Genomic DNA, 21,624 nt, shown 5'->3' on the forward strand with positions numbered 1-21,624 from the left:
GATCTAGCTCTTTTGCCTATGAGAAAAAAAACTTCTTCACGTAAAACGTTTTCCCTATAAGAATACGAATTAATATTTTCTTCTTTGTCCAATTTTCTACTTTAACAAAAAACCCATCTTACCTAGTTTTCACCCACTCACAAGTCAAGACACAAAAAAATTCTCTTGCAGGTAATCATGTCACTCAGAATCCCTATATCATGATGGAACCGACACAATATGGAAGTCGACAGGAACAAGCCCCAAGATCTGGGCGGGTCCCAACCAATAATTCTGGTGCTCTGGGATATCCAGCGGGAACATTCCAGCCATAGGAAAGAGTGAACTTTAAAGGAGAATGGCTGTAGTTTACCTGACGATAGTATCTATAATTTAAATTGGAAAGACAGTTTCTAACACATACTTCATACATTACTAGTTTTATTGTAACAGACGCTATATGATAAGATTACTTGCAATTGTGTGCATTCAACTTCATTTTATCTATGTGACATTATACTTACATCAACATCAAACATGGTCGTGGCGACAATTTGTTAAACTTTTAATTTAATCTATTTGGATTGAACATTCTTAATAAAAGTACATAGTAAAAAAAATAAGCAAGATTTTTTTATGCAATAAAACAAAATTGTTTTTTTTCTCTCCAAATGGCAACTTTTGTCGAGCGAAAGAGATATAAAAGGATAAAATTCTTAACTTCTATTTTTACACCATAAAATACTACTACGTGCTCTTATGATTTATCAATGAAAAAATGAATGCACTATAAACCAGCTATTACTAGTATTCGCATGCAAGAAATATCCGCGATTTCCGCGACCCACATAGACGCCAAAACAACCCCCTTTTTACGATCCGTGAATTCATTGAAACATTTTATCTGTGGAATATGAAGTACAACTTTATTCAAGTAATGATATAAAATTATTACCTAAAATATAATATAAACGAGTCTTCTAACTCCGTCTATCCTATATGTGAATAAACAGGGTATGTATAATTTTTTGAACATCCGGTGATGTTAATACATTCGAGGTTGTCTTTCCGACCTTTGGTTGATTTACCCGTGACGTCCAATTCGAGAATATTTCACTCATATAGAGACGCCACCATATATGTTCCAGTGAAGGTTTTCAAATTTGACCTTTACTCGGCACTCTGGGCCATTGTGCATTGAGGGGTCTTTATTTTCTGCCGTGACACGCGTATGGGGCCTCGGTTTTTCAGGTCTCATTCGAAGGATCCGCACCTTTCACTTCAAAGTGCTGAGCATATACCAAAGGAGGAGTTGCTATGCAGTTTTTATCGAATTAGGTCAGTTGTTGTTGAGATTTGAATTTAGGACCTTCCCATCACGAAGCGAGCACGCTGCTGACTGAGCTACCGCAAACGGTCAAACTGACGAAAAGATGAGGCTAATAATTGTTGGTTTACAAAAATTCCATCTTAAGGTATCTGAAACTGCGCTATATTGAAGAGACTCCAGTTTCTGATACCAAAGCTGCGAAAATAGTTGCTGTGGTAACTGATTCTGAATTGAGCCAAAAAAAATGTAATTTTACAATATTTTAAATTAATTATTACTTTTCCACCTATCATCTTCTAAGATTAGTTAAAAGTATGGAAAAACCAAAAAATATAGATTAAGAGCGGTTAGAGCTAGTATACATACAAAAAGAAGCCCATGGGCCACATCGCTCACCTGAGAAGCTTTGACCATTTCCGTTCTTTACCAGATTTCTCCCTTGTAATACGTACGTATTATGACCCCACCCTACCCCACTGATCATAATTTAGACAATTTGAAATCTATACTACCATAAGAAGCTTTGATTCCCCATTGTAAAACTTTGAATCCCCATTGTGGCACCGCCCAATCCTTAGGGGGGGGGGGATCCTGATTTGAACAATTTAGAATCTACACTACCCCAGAATACTTTCACCTAAGTTTCACCTTTTCTGGCTCATTGGTTCTTGAGTAGAAGATTTTCAATGATTTTTCCTATATATTGCTATTTAAAAGTTTGATTCCCCATTGTGGCTCTGCCCTACGCCCGAGTGTCATGATTTTTACAATTTAGAATCTACACTACCTAACAATGCTTCCACATAAGTTTCAGCTTTTCTGGCTCAGTGGTTCTTGAGAAGATTTTTTCCCATATATTTCTTTTCAAAAGTTTGATTCCCCATTGTGGCCCGAACCCAACCCTCAGGGGTCACGGTTTGAACAATTCAGAATCTACACTACCCCAGGATGCTTCCACATAAGTATCAGCTTTTCTGGCCCCGTGGTTCTTGAGTAGAAGAATTTAAAAGATTTTTCCTATATATTTCTATGTAAAATTTGATTCCCCATTGTGGCCCCGCCCAACCCCAGGGGTCATTTTTTTTACAATTTAGAATCTACACTACCCCACGATGCTATTTAGTAAGTTTCAGCTTTTCTGACTCAGTGGTTCTTGAGAAGAAGATTTTCAAAAAAAAATTCTCATACATTTCTATGTAAAAGTTTGATTCCCCATTGTGGCCCCGCCCTATCCCCGGGGATCACGATTTAAACAATTTAAAATATACACTACGCCAGGATGCTTCCACATAAATTTCAGCTTTTCTGGCTCAGTGGTTCTTGAGTAGAAGGTTTTTAAAAATATTTCCTTTTTATTTCTTCGTTCAAGTTTGATTCCCCATTGTGGCACCGCCCTACCCCTGGGGGTCATGATTTGAACAATTTAGAATGTACACTTCCCCAGGATGCTTCCATATATTAAGTTAAAGATTTTCTGGCCCAGTGGATCTTGAGAAGAAGATTTTTTAATGACCCCCTATTTTAGTCTTATCTTGATTTTCTCCCCTTTTGGGGGGACTTGGCCCTTGATTTTAACAATTTATATTTCCCTTTACCCAAGGATGCTTTGTACCAACTGATTAAAATTGGCCCAGTGGTTCTTGAGCAGAAGTTGAAAATGTGAAAAGTTTACAGACGGACAGACAGACAGCTAGACGGACGGACGACGGACAAAATGTGATCGGAAAAGCTCACTTGAGCCATCGGCTCAGGTGAGCTAAAAATGGGATCAGAAGCCATAGAAGAGTAAGGAAACCATATAAAACGGTCGCAAAAACAACCTTCTAATGATCGACAGACGGATCCATGGCCTATACAATAGAGAATCACTGACCTAAAATGAATGTACGATAAAAAATCCCAGTCAACATGATTTTGCTGTCTATTTTACTGTATCGACCACAGAAATTGCAAAATCTTACTTAATATAGCAACTTTTAACAAGGCTGTTGATATCCTGTATCTTCAAATTATTTGACGAACTATGGTTTGATCAAACTATTTGAATTATACATTAGATATTTCGGTGGATGTTTTATCCCTGGAATTACTTAATCGCACCTCTAGAGTTTGATTCCTCCTCTAGAGTTTGAAGGGGTTGATGCTTAAATATTTTTATTGAATCATCAGTGTTTGTTTCTTTCTATTTTTTGTCATTTAACAATGCTTTTTATTTCAAATCATGAAAAGACTTAGGACTATTGAGCTAAATTTTGAAATATTGGTCAAAATCTGCAATTTCATGAAAAATGTTATTTTGAAGGTCTTTGATATAAACAAAGTTTGAAACAAACTTTTTTAAGTAAATACATTAAGTTTGTTTTAAAAATTAAAAATACAGATTACTCATTTTTTTTATAGTTCTATCATTAGAAAAAAAACAACCCTCGAGTAAATAGACGCATGGAGGGCTTAAATCCTCTAACTTTTTTGTCTCATTACGATTTTGTGAGTAACGTTCTTCTTCTACTGTAATATTTGCAATATTTAACATAAATATGCTATCAAAATTAATTTGATATAAACATACATGACTGTACTTTTAGTTAGTTAGTTTTGACGAAACATGTCCAAAACGCTGACGAGTGACAAACCTTAACATGCTTAAACTAAATCGGAAAATTCCATAATTACCTCGCATCTTTACTCAATTATAATGTTTCCTTTCGGGTCAAAACAAAGACATTGTTGAAACCTACAAAAAATGTTGTGAAAAACGAAAGCCGGACAGCAACATAAACAGCTGAAGTAATTGTATGTACATGTGTGCCGCAGTTTTCGAATGTCCTTGTACAGCTGTTGTAACTGTTTATTTGCTGAATTGTATTTTGTCATAATATAAAATGTTGTTTGAGGTTCCTTATTTTTAAATACAAAACAAGCGCAATGATTTATTTAAGGAATGAAGCTTATTTCAACTTATGTTATCCGATATAACATAACTTGGGGCAGTTTACGCTTTATAAACCGCGAAACATAGGTTGAAATTAGCTTCATTCCTTATAATTTAATTTCAGTGTAGAAAATGAGACAATATTTCCTCCGGAAAAAGGCTTCAAATTGAGCAATATTTTAAAAGTGACGTCAAGCGGAGTAATACGCTTTTGACGTAACTCATTGTGACGTAGGCAAGTTATGTTATACAAAATGTTATATGTTTCTCTGAATGATTCAGCCAATGAAATCGCTTGATACAAGTGAAATTAAATTATTATTGTATAGACAAAAAAGTATCCAGACTTTTAAGAACAAATTTAGTGTTTAAAAGAAATCGTTTTAAGAATTTCTTCAAACGATTTCTTTTAATTTATAAACACAAAGTTTGTTAAAACTCCTTTAAAGTGATGCACTAGTATCACGTAAAAGTTTTTTGTTCAGAGTAGATGATATAGATCTGATACACAGGGGCCTGTAACATACTGTATTTGATTTTACGTACTCACTATATGTATACAAAAAGATCTCTTTTTTATACATCTAGTGAGTACGTAAAATCAAATACAGTATGTTGCAGGCCCCTGTGATCTGATAGTGCCATACTCAGAAAGAATCGATATCGCAGCACAAGATTTTTAAAGCTCCAACTCTCAAACAAACTTGACGTAACGTCACAATAGAAAAAGAGCATGGTGGAAAATAGCAGTGTGAATCTAAGTGTTTTACTTTTATTCATAGTGTTTGGTAAGTATATGTTGTATTTTATACTTTCATTTCCTTAAAGTTAATATTCCTGCAGTACTTTATTTATTTAATATACATTCAATAAACGATGATTCCCCATTATTTTCTTGGTAAAAAACATGTATAAGATTCGTTGTGATTCAAATTACATTAATCACTTCATTTATCATAACTGTAAAAACCAAATTTATATTGGTTTTCACGTAGAAGGTTACTGAAATAATTAATGGTGGATCTGAATTGAAAACATAATTTAAAGAGTTTAAAAGGTAAAAGTGAAAGTTCAGATTTCCTGGAAAAGAAACGGTTTCAGAAAATCTTCTTGTTTTCGTGTTTTGCATTCTAAATTCTGTCCATATTCCTAATATTTTCTTACCGTTGTTGTGAGATGTGTATTGTTTCATCATATATATTTTAGTAACATAAAGTTTGTAGAACATTCCAGAGTGGTCAACATGTTTGGTCATTTTATCTAGAACATTCTTAAATTTTGTGTATGTCCAGATTGTTCCAGTAATATCATGTTTTAACAATTTCTAGAATATTCAAGATTTATATTTCTGTATAAATACCCTGTCAATTCGATGCATAGATTGTGAATACTTTGTCGTATAAGCACTATTGAGATATAACTGGGATATGTTTTCACTGGGACATTGTGTGCAGCAACGGACACTCTGATGTATGTATTCTTAGATTCTTGCTAAGTTTGTACTTTATGTTTCATATACTTATTTTATATTACTGTAAATAAATTATTGTTAAGTTTAAATTGTGTTATTGATCTTTGCTGGCATTTCGGGTAATTCTGACCCATAACAGAATTGGGGGCTCGTCCGGGATAAAGAATTTCTTCCACTTTTGCAGTTTATTGTCAGAATTTTGTTTATTGAACCGTTAAATTTGACTATAAGCCAGCAAAAATCAACATGGTATTTTCGGTCACAGACTTTCTTAGTTCACCAAGTGTTCAGGTTTTTGATACGTTAAAAAAGGATGACTTGATCGCATTAGGTTTGCATTTTGGGTTAGATGTTAAATCCTCTCAGAGAAAGCAAGAAATTAGAATTAAGGTTGCAAACAAACTAGTAGAAGAAAACATCTTTGAAAAATACGATCTTCCAGAATATACAGTTAAATCAGAGTTAGGCTCTTACAAAATGGCAGAATATCAGTTTCAATTAGAGTTAGAGAAAATGCAATTAGAAAGAGAAAAATTAGAAAGAGAAGATCGAGAAAGAGAAAGAGAACAAAAATTTGAATTAGACAAATTAGAAAGAGAAGAACGAGAGCGTGAACGAAAATTTGAATTAGACAAATTAGCAGCAGAAAGAGAAGAGCGAGAAAGAGAGCGTGAAATGAACTTTGAATTAGAGAAATTAAAATTACAAAACCAATCAGAACCGTCAGTTGTCAAAACTGAATTTGACGCAGCAAAAAATATCAGATTAGTTCCAAAATTTCAAGAAAAATCTGTAGACAAATATTTTCCCCAATTCGAAAAAGTCGCAGAGAATCTTAAATGGCCACAACATGTTTGGTCAACAATGTTACAAAGTGTACTGGTTGGCAAAGCAGCTGAGGTATACTCTGCACTAGGGGTAGCTGAAAGTTCAGACTATGAGAAGGTCAAGGCAGCAATATTAACAGCATATGAATTAGTACCTGAAGCATATAGACAAAAATTCAGAAAGTATAGGAAGTTTGATAATCAAACATTTGTTGAATTTTCACGAGAGAAAGAAGATTTATTCGATCATTGGTTTAGATCTAAGAATCTTGATAAAACTTTTGCTAATTTGCGCCAAGTCATCCTGGTAGAAGAGTTTAAGGAATGTGTTTCTCAAGATTTGAAAACACATTTAGAAGATAAGAATGTGAAAACTCTTGAAGAGGCAGCAGTCATATCTGATATTTATGCTCTGTCTCATAAAAAGAATTTTGTTTCAAGATCTCAGACTAGCTGTAATTCTACCAATTCAGACACATATAAAAAGAGTGGTTCAGGGTCTCAGTCTTTCACAAGTTCCCAGTCTCCATCCCAAGGTGGTTCTAAGTCCGGTCCAGGACGTTTTGAAGGATCATCTGGAATAGGGTCGCTTCCTACTTGTGGTTATTGTAAGAAAAAGGGTCATCTGATCAGTGAATGCTATAAACTTAAGAGAAAAAATGATTTTGATAAAACTCAACCACACGCTTGTGTGGCAGTTAGAGGTGATATAGAAGCCTTAGTTTCGATTTGTTCTAACACTCCTGATGTCCAGGGTTCACAGTCCAGTTCTATTGATTCTATGGAGGATTATAAGCCCTTTATGTCTCAGGGATTTGTTTCACTCGATGACTCTAGCGAAATAAAACCTGTCCAGATTTTGAGAGATACTGGTGCTGCACAGACGTTATTGTTAGAGGGCGTGCTTCCTTTGTCTGAGCAGACTTCTACTGGTGGGTCAGTTTTATTACAGGGTGTGGAGCTAGGCGTCATTGATGTTCCCCTGCATAGAATTAGTTTGAAGTCAGATTTAGTTACTGGACCTGTTACCGTAGGTGTTCGACCTACTCTTCCCGTTCCAGGCATTTCTTTGTTGTTAGGCAACAATTTAGCTGGTGGGAAGGTTGTACCTGATCCTATAGTTTGTGAGAAAATCACTTCCAATGTCATGTGCGATGATGAAGATGATGACATTTATCCAGCCTGTGCTGTTACTAGAGCGATGGCCAGAAGACGAGAAATGGAGGCAGACCATACTCAAGCCTTTGACGAGACGAATTCCTCTGTTGATATTGATTTGAATGACACTTTCTTATCTGACCTTGATGGCACTCAAACCAGCATGGAACCACACAATATCAAGAAGCAAGAGAAGAAAGAATTTTTACCAAAATTTGGTGGTGAGGATGATGAGTTGCATCCACTAGTTAGCCAAGGCAATGGACATCCTCAGCCGAGAACGTTTACTCTCTGAACAACATAAAGACCCAGATATCATTCAACTTAGTAAGAGGGCACTTCCACCAGAAGAGGCTACTAAAGTTGGAGAATGCTTCTATATGAAAGATGGCATCCTTATGCGAAAATGGCGACCACCTGATGCTTCTCCAGATGAAGTGTGGCGTGTTGTTCACCAGATAGTAGTCCCAGCTGCTTATCGTCGAGATGTCATGAGTTTAGCTCACGATACACCTATGGCTGGTCATTTAGGTATCAATAAGACTTATTATAAGATTTTGAGTCATTTTTATTGGCCTAAGCTAAGAAAGGGCGTTTCGAAGTTTTGTAAATCATGCCATGTCTGTCAGATGGTAGGTAAACCAAATCAGAAGATACCATCTGCTCCTCTCCAACCCATTCCAGCTTTTGAAGAACCGTTTAGTCGAGTGTTGGTTGATTGTGTAGGACCTTTGCCTAGGACTAGATCTGGGAACCAGTATTTACTTTCCATTACTGTATGTGTACATCCACTCGATTTCCTGAAGCCATACCTCTAAGGAATATAAAGGCAAAGAGCATAGTTAAGGCCCTAACCAAGTTTTTCAGTTTTGTAGGAGCACCCAAGGCAATTCAGTCGGATCAAGGCTTAAATTTTATGTTGGGGTTGTTCCAGCAAGTCATGCATGAGTTGGGTATAAGGCAATATAGATCAACTGCTTATCTTCCTGAGTCCCAGGGAGCGCTAAAACGTTTTCATCAAACCCTAAAAACAATGCTGAAGACCTATTTTACCAGTATGAAAAAGACTGGGATGAAAGGGTTCATCTTGTACTATTTGCTGCACGAGAGGCAGTCCAGGAGTCTCTTGGGTTTAGTCCTTTTGAATTGGTGTTCGGTCATACAGTTAGAGGTCCTTTGAAATTGTTGAAGGAAAAGTGGCTGACTGAGACTAGTGATCTTAATCTTTTAAGAAAAACTTTACAATGCTTGTAAATTAGCACAAGAAAATTTGAAGAATTCTCAGATGAAAATGAAAATGTGGTATGACAAAGATGCCAGAAATAGGGTGTTTAAGCCAGGTGATAAGGTTCTTGTATTTTTACCTATTCCTGGCCATCCTTTACAGGCCAAATTTTATGGCCCTTATGAAATTGAAAGCAAGATCGGTGATGTAAACTATGCAGTTAAGACACCAGGTCGACGTAAAGAGAAACGGGTTTGTCACATTAACATGTTAAAAGAGTATTTTGAAAGGTGTGACCGAAATTCTGTAAAATCAGTTTCCACTTAAGCCAATGCTAAGACTGTTCAAAATTGTATTGAAAGTGATACGAGTAAAGAAATGAATGAGAAAGATTGTAATCAGAGTGTCCGCTTGAAAAACTCAGAAATTTTGGCTGATTTTGATGCCAAACTTGGACATTTGAACATTCACCAAAAAGAACAAGTTAAAAACTTGATGAATGAGTATCATCAAATCTTTTCGGATGTTCCAAAGAAAACTAATGCAGCTTGTCATGATGTCATAGTGAGTGACATTCTGCCTATCAAACAACATCCGTACCGTCTGAATCCAATAGAATTGCAGTACCTAAGAAGGGAAGTGCAGTACATGTTGGACAATGGCATTGTTGAACCTAGTAAAAGTGATTGGAGCTCACCATGTATTCTTGTACCAAAACAGGACGGTTCGTACCGATTATGTACAGACTTTAGAAAGGTGAATTCTGTTACCAAAACTGATTCATATCCAATACCTAGAATCAATGACTGTATTGACAACATTGGAAACGCAAAATTTGTCAGTAAATTTGACCTGTTGAAAGGCTACTGGCAAGTACCGTTAACAGAAAGAGCAAAAGAAATATCTGCTTTTGCTACACCAGATGGACTTTACCAGTATAAAGTAATGCCTTTTGGCATGAAAAACGCACCGGCTACATTCCAAAGGATGATTCACTCCCATCTTCAAGACCTTGAGGGATGCGAGGCCTACATTGATGATGTCGTCATATACAGCAACACATGGGATGAACATCTCCGAATCATGCGTGCTTTATTTGACATTTTAGCTAAAGCAAACTTAACTGTGAATCTTAAGAAGAGTGAATTTTGTCATGCTTATGTAGAGTATTTAGGTCATAAAGTAGGTCAAGGTTATGTTACACCCATAATGGCTAAAGTGGTAGCTATTGCAAAGTTCCCGATTCCTACAAACAAGAAAGAATTAATGAGGTTTTTGGGCATGGCTGGGTTTTAAAGAAAATTTTGTCCAAATTTTTCCTCAGTTGTTAGTCCACTTACAAATCTTTTACAAAAGAGGGTTAACTTTGAATGGACAAAGGATTGTGAAAAATCCTTTCATAAAATCAAATCTGTCCTTATGAGCAACCCAGTTCTGTCAACTCCAGGTTTTTCTAAGCAATTGAAGCTTACTGTTGACGCTAGTGATGTTGGAATCGGGGCAGCTTTGTTTCAAGAACATAGTGATAAGGTAGATAGAGTTGTTTCTTATTTTTCAAAGAAACTTACAAAATGTCAACAAAAGTATTCCACCATTGAAAAGGAATGCCTTGCTTTGTTGTTAGCCTTACAGCATTTTGATGTTTATCTGAATGTTACTTTGCAATTCTTGTATATACGGATCACAACCCCCTGACATTTTTGCATAAATTGTCAAATAAGAATCAAAGACTGACTAGATGGAGTTTGTTGTTACAAGAATATAACATAACAATTAAGCATATCAAAGGCAAAGACAATGTTATTGCAGACGCCTTGTCAAGAGTATCGTAAACATACTAGATTTTGTATCAATGTACATAACTTTTAATTTAATAATTTAAGTTTTCATTGACATTCAAACTTTTTAAGGGGGGGAGGTGTTGTGAGATGTGTATTGTTTCATCATATATATTTTAGTAACATAAGTTTTCTTGAACATTCCAGAGTGGTCAACATGTTCGGTCATTTTATCTAGAACATTCTTAAATTTTGTGTATGTCCAGATTGTTCCAGTAATATCATGTTTTAACAATTTCTAGAATATTCTAGATTTATGATACTGTATAAATACCCTGTCAATTCGATGCATATACAATAATTGTGAATACTTTGTCGTATAAGCACTATTGAGATATAACTGGGATATATTTTCACTGGGACATTGTGTGCAGCAACGGACACTCTGATGTATGTATTCTTAGATTCTTGCTAAGTTTGTACTTTATGTTTCATATACTTATTTTATATTACTGTAAATAAATTATTGTTAAGTTTAAATTGTGTTATTTATCTTTGCTGGCATTTCGGGTAATTCTGACCCATAACACCGTACACATTTGAATTCATCATTTTAAACAAAATAAAGGAACAATTGATAATAAATTAATAAGTAGATTAATCTTATTAAACTCACATTTCTTAGATCTGCGCCGTATACGGTTCACTCTACATGTATATACATGAAGAAAGCTAACTAAACAGACATGAACAAACTGCAGAAAAAAGTGAATAGTAATTTATAAAAAAAAATACAATCAATGCACATCTGTAAACCGACATTAAACATGGACTACTGGAAATTCGTGACTTTGGCGTAGGAGAAGTAAGCATCCCTGTATAACAGTCACACCAGTCGTGAACCAAGTGCCAATGTCATGAACATTTTCTGCTTATCACACATCCTTAGTCAGTTTTAGAATAAAAACAAAGTCCTTACAATTAATTTCTATGGAACAGGTTAGATTATTATACTTCTGTTAAAATGTTTTCTATATAAAGTTCAGAAGGTAAAATAACTATTCTTAATAGTCTAAAAATTTCCCCGCAAAGAAAGCTATACCCCGGGGTATAGTTTTTGCTACCAACCCCTCGGAAAATGTTCATGCAATTTTTGACGCCAATTTTAATTTCTAGCGTTAAATCCATAGCCTGATGATGTCATAATGACTTCAGTAGTATTGTGACGTCATCAGTACAAAGCTCATTCTTGCAGTATTTTAACTCCAAAGAAAATTCAAACCTTAGAAATTATAATATACCGGTACATCAGTATAATAAAACACTTATCCAATGGTTGTGAGTGGGATAGCTCTTTCATCAAACCCTTGACAGGAACTATTCCCCTCGGGCAAGCCCTCGGGGAATAGTTCCCTGTCGCGGGTTTGATAAAAGAGCCATCCCACTCACAACCATTGGATAAGTGTATAATATTGCTAAAATTATCCCATGTTTCCCACTATTGTTGTTGATGTCCCTGGCATACTCTCAAAACTAGACAGTGGTTCCTTATATTTCCATTTCATTGTGAAATAAAACTGTAAACTTAGACATTAAGAATGTAGAATAATCGATTTAAATTACACGAGGACTTCCATGCCAATTTCAATACGCAGCACAGTTAAGGTTACAAAAAAGGAGGCGGAGCCTAATATTTGTACGGGAAAACTTGACCATGACATCGTACACAATATACGTCATACAACATTTCTTTAAAATACCAGAAAATGAGTTTATCTGCTAATTTAACCAGTAAGAAATCATCAAACTTCATAAAAATGGGGCAATAACTTGAATTTAATGTCTTCTTCATTATTTTATTACTATATTTTCTGTACATTACGTATTTAATTGACACTGCCGTATATTTGTATGCAAGTACATCGGAGGGTAATGTGGGGGTCTTAATAAATCAATCTAGTGCAAGGGCATACACTCTATGGATCAAAGTAAGCTTTTATATTTCAACCATAGAACTAATAAGGTATCTGGAAAGTGCTGCGATCCTGATGAAATCTTAAAAAAACAATTTAATTGTATCAATATTTCATGCTGCTGACCAGCGAAAAATATAGCATTCGGTCATTCAAGTTAATTTTAACAATGAAATTGCAGAATTTAGACAGGATCGCAGCACTTTTTAGAAACTATAATGCATGTTGAAAATATTTATATACTAAACTTGGAAATTTATCTTGGTTATGCCCTTGCACTAGTGACATTTATATGTAACATCAATACTTCAAGTCAATGTGCTAAAATCGCGTGACTGCCGCATCACGTGACTAGTCTAAATATAAAATATAATCGTCATCGATATGTTGTTATTAATCATAATTACAATTATCTGATATAAATAATGTACTAAAAATAATCTCCATCCCGATTACGAATACATTTTTAAATACAAAATTTAGTTGATATTTCCATTGCGCACCTTAACTGTGCTGCGTAGTCCTCGCACACTGACGTCAAACACAAAGGCAGCTGCACGAAATTTACATGCATATTTGGCCTCCTTAGCGTCAGACACAGAGACAAATGCGCACTAGATTTGCTTGCGTATTAGGCCTCCTTAGCTGCTGACCTATTGACCTGCCTAATTTACATTCCGGCAGAATTATCAGGAAATCAACTCAGCTTACTTCCAAAGGGTTATTATAGAGAAAAAATTTATAAAAGGAAATATTGAGGTTTAAATTCCTTAAATATCATTATAAAATGTGAATGACAAACTCTATATAAAAATGATCTTATTTATAACATGTTCTTGAGTATTGAGCTGGTGATATCAACTACAACAGCTGTTCAATTTGCATATTATAGCGTAATTAAACATGTACAGAGAAAAAACTAATCAATACATTTTATGGATCACAATCATAAATGGACTTCATTAAGGAATCACTGTCTAGTTTGGAGAGTATGCCAGGGGCATCAACAATAGTGGGAAACATGGGATAATTTTAAAATTATCCCATGTTTCCCACTATTGTTGATGTCCCTGGCATACTCTCCTAACTAGACAGTGATTCCTTATATTTCCATTTCATTGTGAAATAAAATTGTAGACTTAGACATTAAAAATGTAGACTAATAAATTTAAATTACACGACGACTTGCATGCCAATACGTTGCATTTCCATTAGTGAACTCTTCAGAATTAGAGGCGCGTCGGTCGTTTGACTGGGACAGCATGACATTGCAGATAACACAAAAAATGCTAGTCTCAATCCAATTTTAAATGTTAAGTACATTTGTCATTCTAACTAATAAATAGAAGAACTAAAAGACGTGTGTAAAAGAGCGAAAACCCTAACTTTATCGTCCATTAATAAAAAAAATACGACATTTCTGAGGTATGTGTTTTGTCTTTAAATGTACCATTACGATAAATAGATACATACGATCACCAGTAGATGTAAATTAATATCCCTGTCATCTCTACTCTTGATTTAAAGAAAGTCCACAGCTATAAAATATTTCATATGCATTTTGTTAAGATTTGTTCATCGACATTCAACATTTTGTTTACATGTTTATATTACGTTTGTCCCAGAAATCCTGCGAGATTTGTACATTCTCCGACTTTTTCACAAAAGAGCGCACTAAGAACTATAACTCTTCAATAGTGGAAATAGAACGTTCAATAGTCCTCGCGCACTGACGTCAAACATAAAGGCAGCCGCACGAGATTTACATGCATTTTTAAAATTATCCCATGTTTCCTACTATTGTTGATGTCCCTGGAATACTCTCCTAACTAGACAGTGATTACTTATATTTCCATTTCATTGTGAAATAAAATTGTAGACTTAGACATTAAAAATGTAGACTAATAAATTTAAATTACACGAAGACTTCCATGCCAATTTCAATAGTCCTCGCACACTGACGTCAAACATAAAGGCAGCTGCACGAGATTTACATGCATTTTTGGCCTCCTCAGCGTCAGACACAGAGACAGATGCGCACGAGATCTGCATGCGTATTAGGTCTCCTTAGCTGCTGACCTATCGACCTGCCTAATTTACATTCCGGCAGAATTATCAAGAATTAAACTCCCCCAACTTTCAAACAGTTATCACAGAGAAAAAAGTTAGAAATGGAAGTATATAAAAACCACTATTCTGGGGCATCATACAGATCTTATAATGAGAGACTTTTTATTACATTTACTAAAAAAGTGTGACTAGTTCTAAAATTTTATTTTGAAAACAGACAATTGCAAGCTACTGACAAATCAGTTTGGGGTATTATAAATTTCAACTATTTCTTTTATTGTAGGTCCGTAATCAATTTTTTCTAGCTAGCGTAATGTTTTCTTTAATGATCTGAAATCAGATTTTGTAAATTAAAAGTCCATAATACAAAAGTTGTAAAAGTACATGTATATGCAGTACATTAGAGATCAAGATTTACGAGATTTATTCCAAATTAGTTTTATTAACCTTTTTATATTTCATGAGAAAGAAGACCTTTTTTGAACGTTATCTTTCAACATACATGTAATATTATACAATTATTGCTGTTTATTGAGGTCAATTCAATGATATAGCCATCTGATTAGTCCACATTGTATTGACCAAAAAAACCAGCAAAATTGTTTTATTATATGATTTACTGATAAAATTATATGTAGCTCATTACTTGTTTGCATTTAATTAAGTCTTCGCCAAATACAAGAGAAAAATCGAACTTGAAATGTTTTTTTTTATCAATTTTAGTTGCCATGAAAATATATAATGTCAGACTTTTTTTATAGAATAGATTTTGAAAGGAAGGAGTATTATCAGGGAAAATCAGGTTATACACAAAGACCTTGAAAAAATCCTAATAAAAATGCATTGTGAAGTGTTGAATAAAATCTTGACAGCAACAGCATTCTGTAACTTAACGTATTGTTAATTTACCGTTTTCTGCGAACTTTCTTGTATTCATTTTTCTTCTGCAGCTGATTTCTATATTGAATAATACGTTTTAATGAATTTTCGTATGTTAAAATACCAAACCACCCTTTTGAATTTAATTTCGATCAATAGAAAATAGGATCCATTGTTGTTTAAATGATTTCTATCAGAGAAACAATTAGTTTAAAATTATCTTACTGACTGACGTTTCAAGGACAAGCTTTTGTGGTCAGTGAGATTAATTTAGTGGTTACAATGTAATATCTGTTAGGATTCGGAATCGCAGTACATGAATTTAAAACCCCAATGTTAAAATACAATTTGGGGTAAAGTCACACAAGAAAAAGAACAAGGTGGAAAATAGTATAATGAAACTAAATATTTTACTTTTATTCATAGTGTATGGTAAGTATATGATGCGATAGCATTTTTTTTTTCTAGCATTGTTTATTTCATCAAATATTTTTCAATTAAAAAAATTATTCTCCTTTATATTTATATTTAAAAATCTCTGGGAATAGATAACAAACTATCGCATTATTTAGGAATATAAATCATTAAACTTTATTATACGAGGGTTGTTCGAAAAGTTCGTAGACGATGTTAATGATCTTAATATTACCCACTAGAAATTTAAAATAAACACGTTACGATATGTAAGCTGTTTTGTTTTGTTGATATGTGACGTTTCATTTCATTCGATTTAACAGAAATCAATTTACTTCATTTTAAAATCAAGATGTTTTGTACCCGCGGAGCACACTTAACGGCAATGTAACGTCAAAACATAGCGTCGAGAAATTCTACAAAATAATATCCCTTAGGCTAAACATTTCACTCAGTATAATACAGTACCCGTTCATTAAATCCCTTTTCCAATACTTGACATTTTTTTAAGAAATGCTCTCGTTGTATTATATCCTTTGTTAAGGTTTTAATTCGTTTTATAAATTATTCCTGCGTTCACATGATAAGCAACTCTGAAGCGCCTATGTCTTTCCTTGACGTTCCAACTTTTTAAAGTTTTGTGAAGATTTTTATAGTTAAACCGTTTCTTCACAGATCATCCTCATCCGATAAAGAGTCTCTGTCACTCAAATACTGCTTGTACTATTTGTACATACCTGCATAACTTGTTTGTGACTTTTTTTCACATCCAACACTTTTAGAGTTTATTTAGGATTTTTCCTGAGTAAAACACAAAACTGAAACTTAATCTGCTGCTCCGTGACGTCATGAAACGTAATCGTTTTTGTCGTTTTCAATAAGGACTACCTATCTTCACAATTTGATTTCTTTTCAACAAATCAGAATACGAAACCAAAATTTGGTACACGAATCGATATAATAATTCTTGATTTGAATTTCTAGGTTGTTTTTCGTTTTCCCTCCATTTTACAGAGAATATGAATACAGACATTATTTAGAGCATTGTCTGTAACTTACTAAATTTTGACGTGCTCCGCGATCCGATTTTTGCATTTTTTAAATCTGGATAAGTTTTGAATAAATTGTAATGTTTTGAAAAAAATTAATACAAATCATTTGAATTTATTGTTAAAATATTTCTACCAAATTTGGATAACATATGACGTCATATAAAAAAGAAGATATGACAGTTGTCAACGAACTTTTCGAACAACCCTCGTATTTGCTCCATGATTTTTTTCATTTACTTTCTGAAAGCAAACGTAAGTGCAGATTGAAAACATCAGTTTTTAGTATAATATCCACGGACGTCTTGAACATACAAGCGAGTCATATTTAATTCTTCAGCGTCATACAGTGCTTACAAAATCCGAAAACAGTGACGTCGTTTGAAGAATTCCAACGTTTATTCCAATTTACTGAATACACAGCCAATTGTAATGCATCTATTTCTGCAGTATTACATAAATATGAAACTAGATCAATGTATTGTATTGTATGTTTTTTTTTCAGAGAACGTTGAAGGTGGCTGTTCCAGCGTCTATAATGGCTATACCTACGTCTACTATTGTACCTACTACAAGTAAGAGATAACGTAAACATATAATTACAAATTCTAATATCCAATAAATTAATATTTTCATAAGTAATACATTCACAACGACCATGACTGCATTGCAAATATAGAAAGAGTGTCAGTATGTCGTCCAAAACGTAGTAGAAACACTATATATTCACATTTTGTTATACCCCCCGCTTGAAAAGCGGGAGGGTATATAGTAATCGTTAATTCCGTCCGTCTGTCCGTCCGTCCGTCTGTTACGCTTTGGGGTACCCATCTCTTATCCGCAACTCCTCTTATACCACTGAATGAAATTTGATGAATCTTTCACAGAATATTTATTACATATTGCCATTGTGCACCTCCTATTTTACTTTTTGATCCGACATATATTTTGGGTTTCCCATAGCAAAACATGGACACTGCCATTTAAAAACATATGGGAGGCGGGTGGTATCATTTAGTGAGTCTATTGCTGACAGTACCTCTAGTTTATGTTTACACTCTGTAGCTTCCAAAGTGTGACTTTAATTTATGTATGCAGTTGTGTCATTTGACGATTTTGTAAATTTACTTTTTATGTTAATCATAAAAATTTTATTGCATTTTACAGAACAACTACAGTGATAAATACTTACAACTTAAATTCATTCAATATTAAGATCAATTAAAAACATACAGAAGGATAGGTACTAATATTATACATTTTTACGATATCAGTCATTTCAGATACAACATCAACTTATTTATATAAGAAAATGTAATGACGCTTATGCATTGTGACTTAATTTCTTTAAATAATGCTCACTAAATGTACCCTGAACTTTGTAAACGGGTCATGTATTTCTTTCCCAAACAGCTGTAATATTCATCCCCGTACTAAGAAACAGGAAGCATTTTATTTTTTATTGAAATTATTGTTTTTTTTTTTAAAAATATAAATAATTATATTGGTTTCCTGTATTCTTTATATTATGGGAAGGAGTGAAAGATAAAGAAAAAAAGAGAAAAAAAACACACATTAATGAAAAACAATTTACTTAAGAAATGAATTTCATTTTAGTAGATTCATGAGGACATGCACTATGACGCTTCACGCTGGCGTAAATTATGATAAATATGCCGGCGTTGTAGTTCATGTACCTCATGTATCTTCGAAAATTAAATTCATTTGTTATATTTACATTGTTTTTCTGATAAATTGCCTCAACTTTAAGCCAGTCATTTTAAAAGCATTTTTAACAGTTTGCACTATAGTTTTGACGTCAAGCACGTTATTATGACGTTTTAATGGAGATATTCATGCTCATCCATGGTAGTTCATGATAAAATGAACAAAACTCTAATTTGAAAAGAATGTTAAAGGCAAAAATGGAAATGTAAATATAAGAAAATAACAAGCCACTATCATATGGAATAACGGGTTTGATTGTTTTCATATTTAGTCCATATTTACTCGTTCTGGGAGCCTCCTACGGATCAGTGATCGGGATCGGGATTCTAGTAAGCTTTATCGTCTGCTGGTGCTGTAACCAAAGGAAAAATCAACATGGGTATCATGGCGCGGTTATTGTTCCAACTCCCCAAAGAACAGGTAATTTTTTTAAGCAAACACTGTACCTCTTAAGTATTTTCTAACGCAACTATATCCCTATCTTAACATGCTCAGCGTTATCTATGACGTTTAAGAGGCAACCACGATTTCACATTTTGCTACCAATATAAAACTTCTGAAGTACATTTCCTTCCCCACAGTGGCATATAGATAACTTGTCTGTAGCAAAGAAAGTTGTGTACATGTCTATCATTTATTAGTATGAAGGTCTAGAAAGTGTGAAATGAATACGATTTAAGTTAAAACTCATCCTAGTCAATGGTGAAAACTGTAATGTAGCATGTAATGTTACCATAGGCTTGAGAAAAGTGGGGATGTATTTTAAAAAAAAATATCAAATTCATTTTGTGAATAAGATAAATAATGTTTTACCCATGATATGTCTTATACGAGGGTCATTCAAAAAGTTCGTAGACTTTTGTCCTAACTTTTTTATTTAACGTCATATTATATCCAAATTTGGTACAAATATTTTAACAACAGATTCAAATAATTTGAGTAAAAAAATTAGAATTTATCTTCATATTTATTAAAATTACCAAGGATTTAGAACAGCAAAAATGGGGTCACGGAGCACCGTCAAAATTGAGTAATTTACTTTCTTTCACTTTAAAGTATTTACAGCCATATCTCTAATAAATGGAGCTGAAACGAAATAAAATTTACATGTATAAATAAAGTATTGCTGTATTAATAAAAATGAAATCAGGTTATGTAATATGTCGCTCCATTTAAAAGATATCAGTTTCTAAATACATATGGACTTGATTAAAAAAGCAAAAAACCATGATGTTGGAGGACGCCACGGAGCAGCAATTCGCAATACAATTGTACTTTACATTCGGGAAACTTATTCTACAAGCTTAAAAAATCCGTATAAACCAGGATCTGTATGAAAAATAATCTGTGTATTTGTTTTAAATGGAAAACACAATTTTTAAGTGGTAGCAAGTTTGAATTGGACTATGGATTGTCGGCAAAGAAGCAGTTTAAGTTTAAAAATACATATGGACTCGAAAGATGTAGGAACGTCATTGAACGTGATGTGTGCTTCACTGTTGCAGAATTAATAGAGTTACATGGTAAATGAAAGAATTTGAAAACAATGACATTCTTATTCAAGCTATATTTGTACAATTGTTCGCAAACTAGGTGTTAAATGTTATGGATATGTTTTTTGAAAGGAGAAAACGCTACAAACAGTGTTTGAAATTAAGAAAATAAGTATAATTTTGACAAACTTTCTCAACGTTGTCTTTGACGTTACAATGTTGGTTAACCATGCTCCGTGGAAACAAAACATGTTGGTTTAAATTTTGGCTAACATGAGTTCTATTTAATCAAATGAAATGAAACTTCACACTTCGACAAAATAAATGTTTATGTTTACGAAAATGTTTTGATTTATAATCTTGTAATACTTATATGACGATGAGAAGCATTGTCTACGTATTTTTTGAATGACCCTCGTACATTATATTTTTGCTTACATATATATTGTTTTCTTTAAACAGATAATATCCATCTCAGTCATCAATATGGAATCCCACAGAACCAGCAACCTGTTATGGCAGGCGTACCTGGTACTCAGAACTCTTACATGTTGACACCGACACACGGTGGAAATTCACAGGGACCAAATTCACCTCACGTGGGTATTCCGTCCACAAGTGCAGGTACAGGGGAGAATTTACCGGGAACTGTCCAGCCAGAAACTTGAATCTTAAAAATTGTTTAAATTAGACATTAGCAAATAAAGATAATATGAAAACTGAGTTTTTAATTGACTTTAATTTCAAAGTTTAGATTTTATTCTTTAAATTTGTTATTGCCGCTAGAGTCATAATAATTAGTTATAGCCCTTATGCCTTCAACATTCAACACTGTCACACTATATCTTTACTGTACATTTTTATAATAGACAAAACATATTGCATGTACATATGTTAAAAGGATCCTTTTGCCCAGAATGATCTAATTGCTTATCTAAGGCGTGTATATTTTATGAAATTGAAAACATCAAGCTTAATAAGTTTATATTTTCCTTTTTTCCCTCTTAACATTGTATATTTGTTAGCGATTAATATCGATAATACTCTTTATCTTTCATTTACACAACTTTTAATCACAGCATTAAAATGCTGTAGATCACTAAATTATCGCGACACCTTATTTTCGCGAGATACTAAATAACTCTTGATTAGAGAGACATAATTTTCATGACTTGTTGTTTTTCCTCTATAAAATCCGAAGGAAAATTTTTAAACGTGAGAATGAAATTTTCGCGAGCTCATTGTCTCGCGTAATTATTCGAAAATAAAGTTATGGCGAATAAAAAGTGATTTACAGTAATCACTTTCCAGTAGAGCA

At 33.7% G+C, this 21,624-nt stretch overlaps 1 protein-coding gene across 2 annotated transcripts; it reads left to right on the plus strand.

Moving 5' to 3' along the window:
- The first annotated feature begins 4,898 nt into the window (after positions 1-4,898).
- Positions 4,899-21,305, plus strand: LOC134260490 (uncharacterized). 2 transcript variants are annotated; one of them, XM_062743042.1, is made up of 4 exons: positions 4,899-5,029; positions 17,591-17,660; positions 19,085-19,233; positions 20,769-21,305. In XM_062743042.1, exons 1-4 carry the CDS (start codon positions 4,975-4,977, stop codon positions 20,972-20,974), a joined length of 480 nt encoding a protein of 159 aa, XP_062599026.1. In that variant the 5' UTR covers positions 4,899-4,974; the 3' UTR covers positions 20,975-21,305. The 2 variants fall into 2 exon arrangements, with proteins under 2 accessions (XP_062599026.1, XP_062599027.1); XM_062743043.1 differs by lacking the exon at positions 4,899-5,029 and adding an exon at positions 15,948-16,054.
- Positions 21,306-21,624: the final 319 nt, after the last annotated feature.

This window comes from Saccostrea cucullata, unplaced genomic scaffold, assembly GCF_032062105.1.
Source record: "Saccostrea cucullata isolate Sc308-1 unplaced genomic scaffold, CSIRO_AGI_Scuc_v1 ctg4150, whole genome shotgun sequence".
Classification (NCBI taxonomy): Eukaryota; Metazoa; Mollusca; class Bivalvia; order Ostreida; family Ostreidae; genus Saccostrea; species Saccostrea cuccullata.

Bases quoted from the DNA above. Each gene is read 5' to 3' on its own strand.
- LOC134260490 (XM_062743042.1), top strand. From the start codon at position 4,975: ATGGTGGAAAATAGCAGTGTGAATCTAAGTGTTTTACTTTTATTCATA. The intron at 5,030-17,590 runs GTAAGTATATGT...TTTTTTTTTCAG, and splicing joins ACTTTTATTCATAGTGTTTG to AGAACGTTGAAGGTGGCTGT. The intron at 19,234-20,768 runs GTAATTTTTTTA...TTCTTTAAACAG, and splicing joins TCCAACTCCCCAAAGAACAG to ATAATATCCATCTCAGTCAT.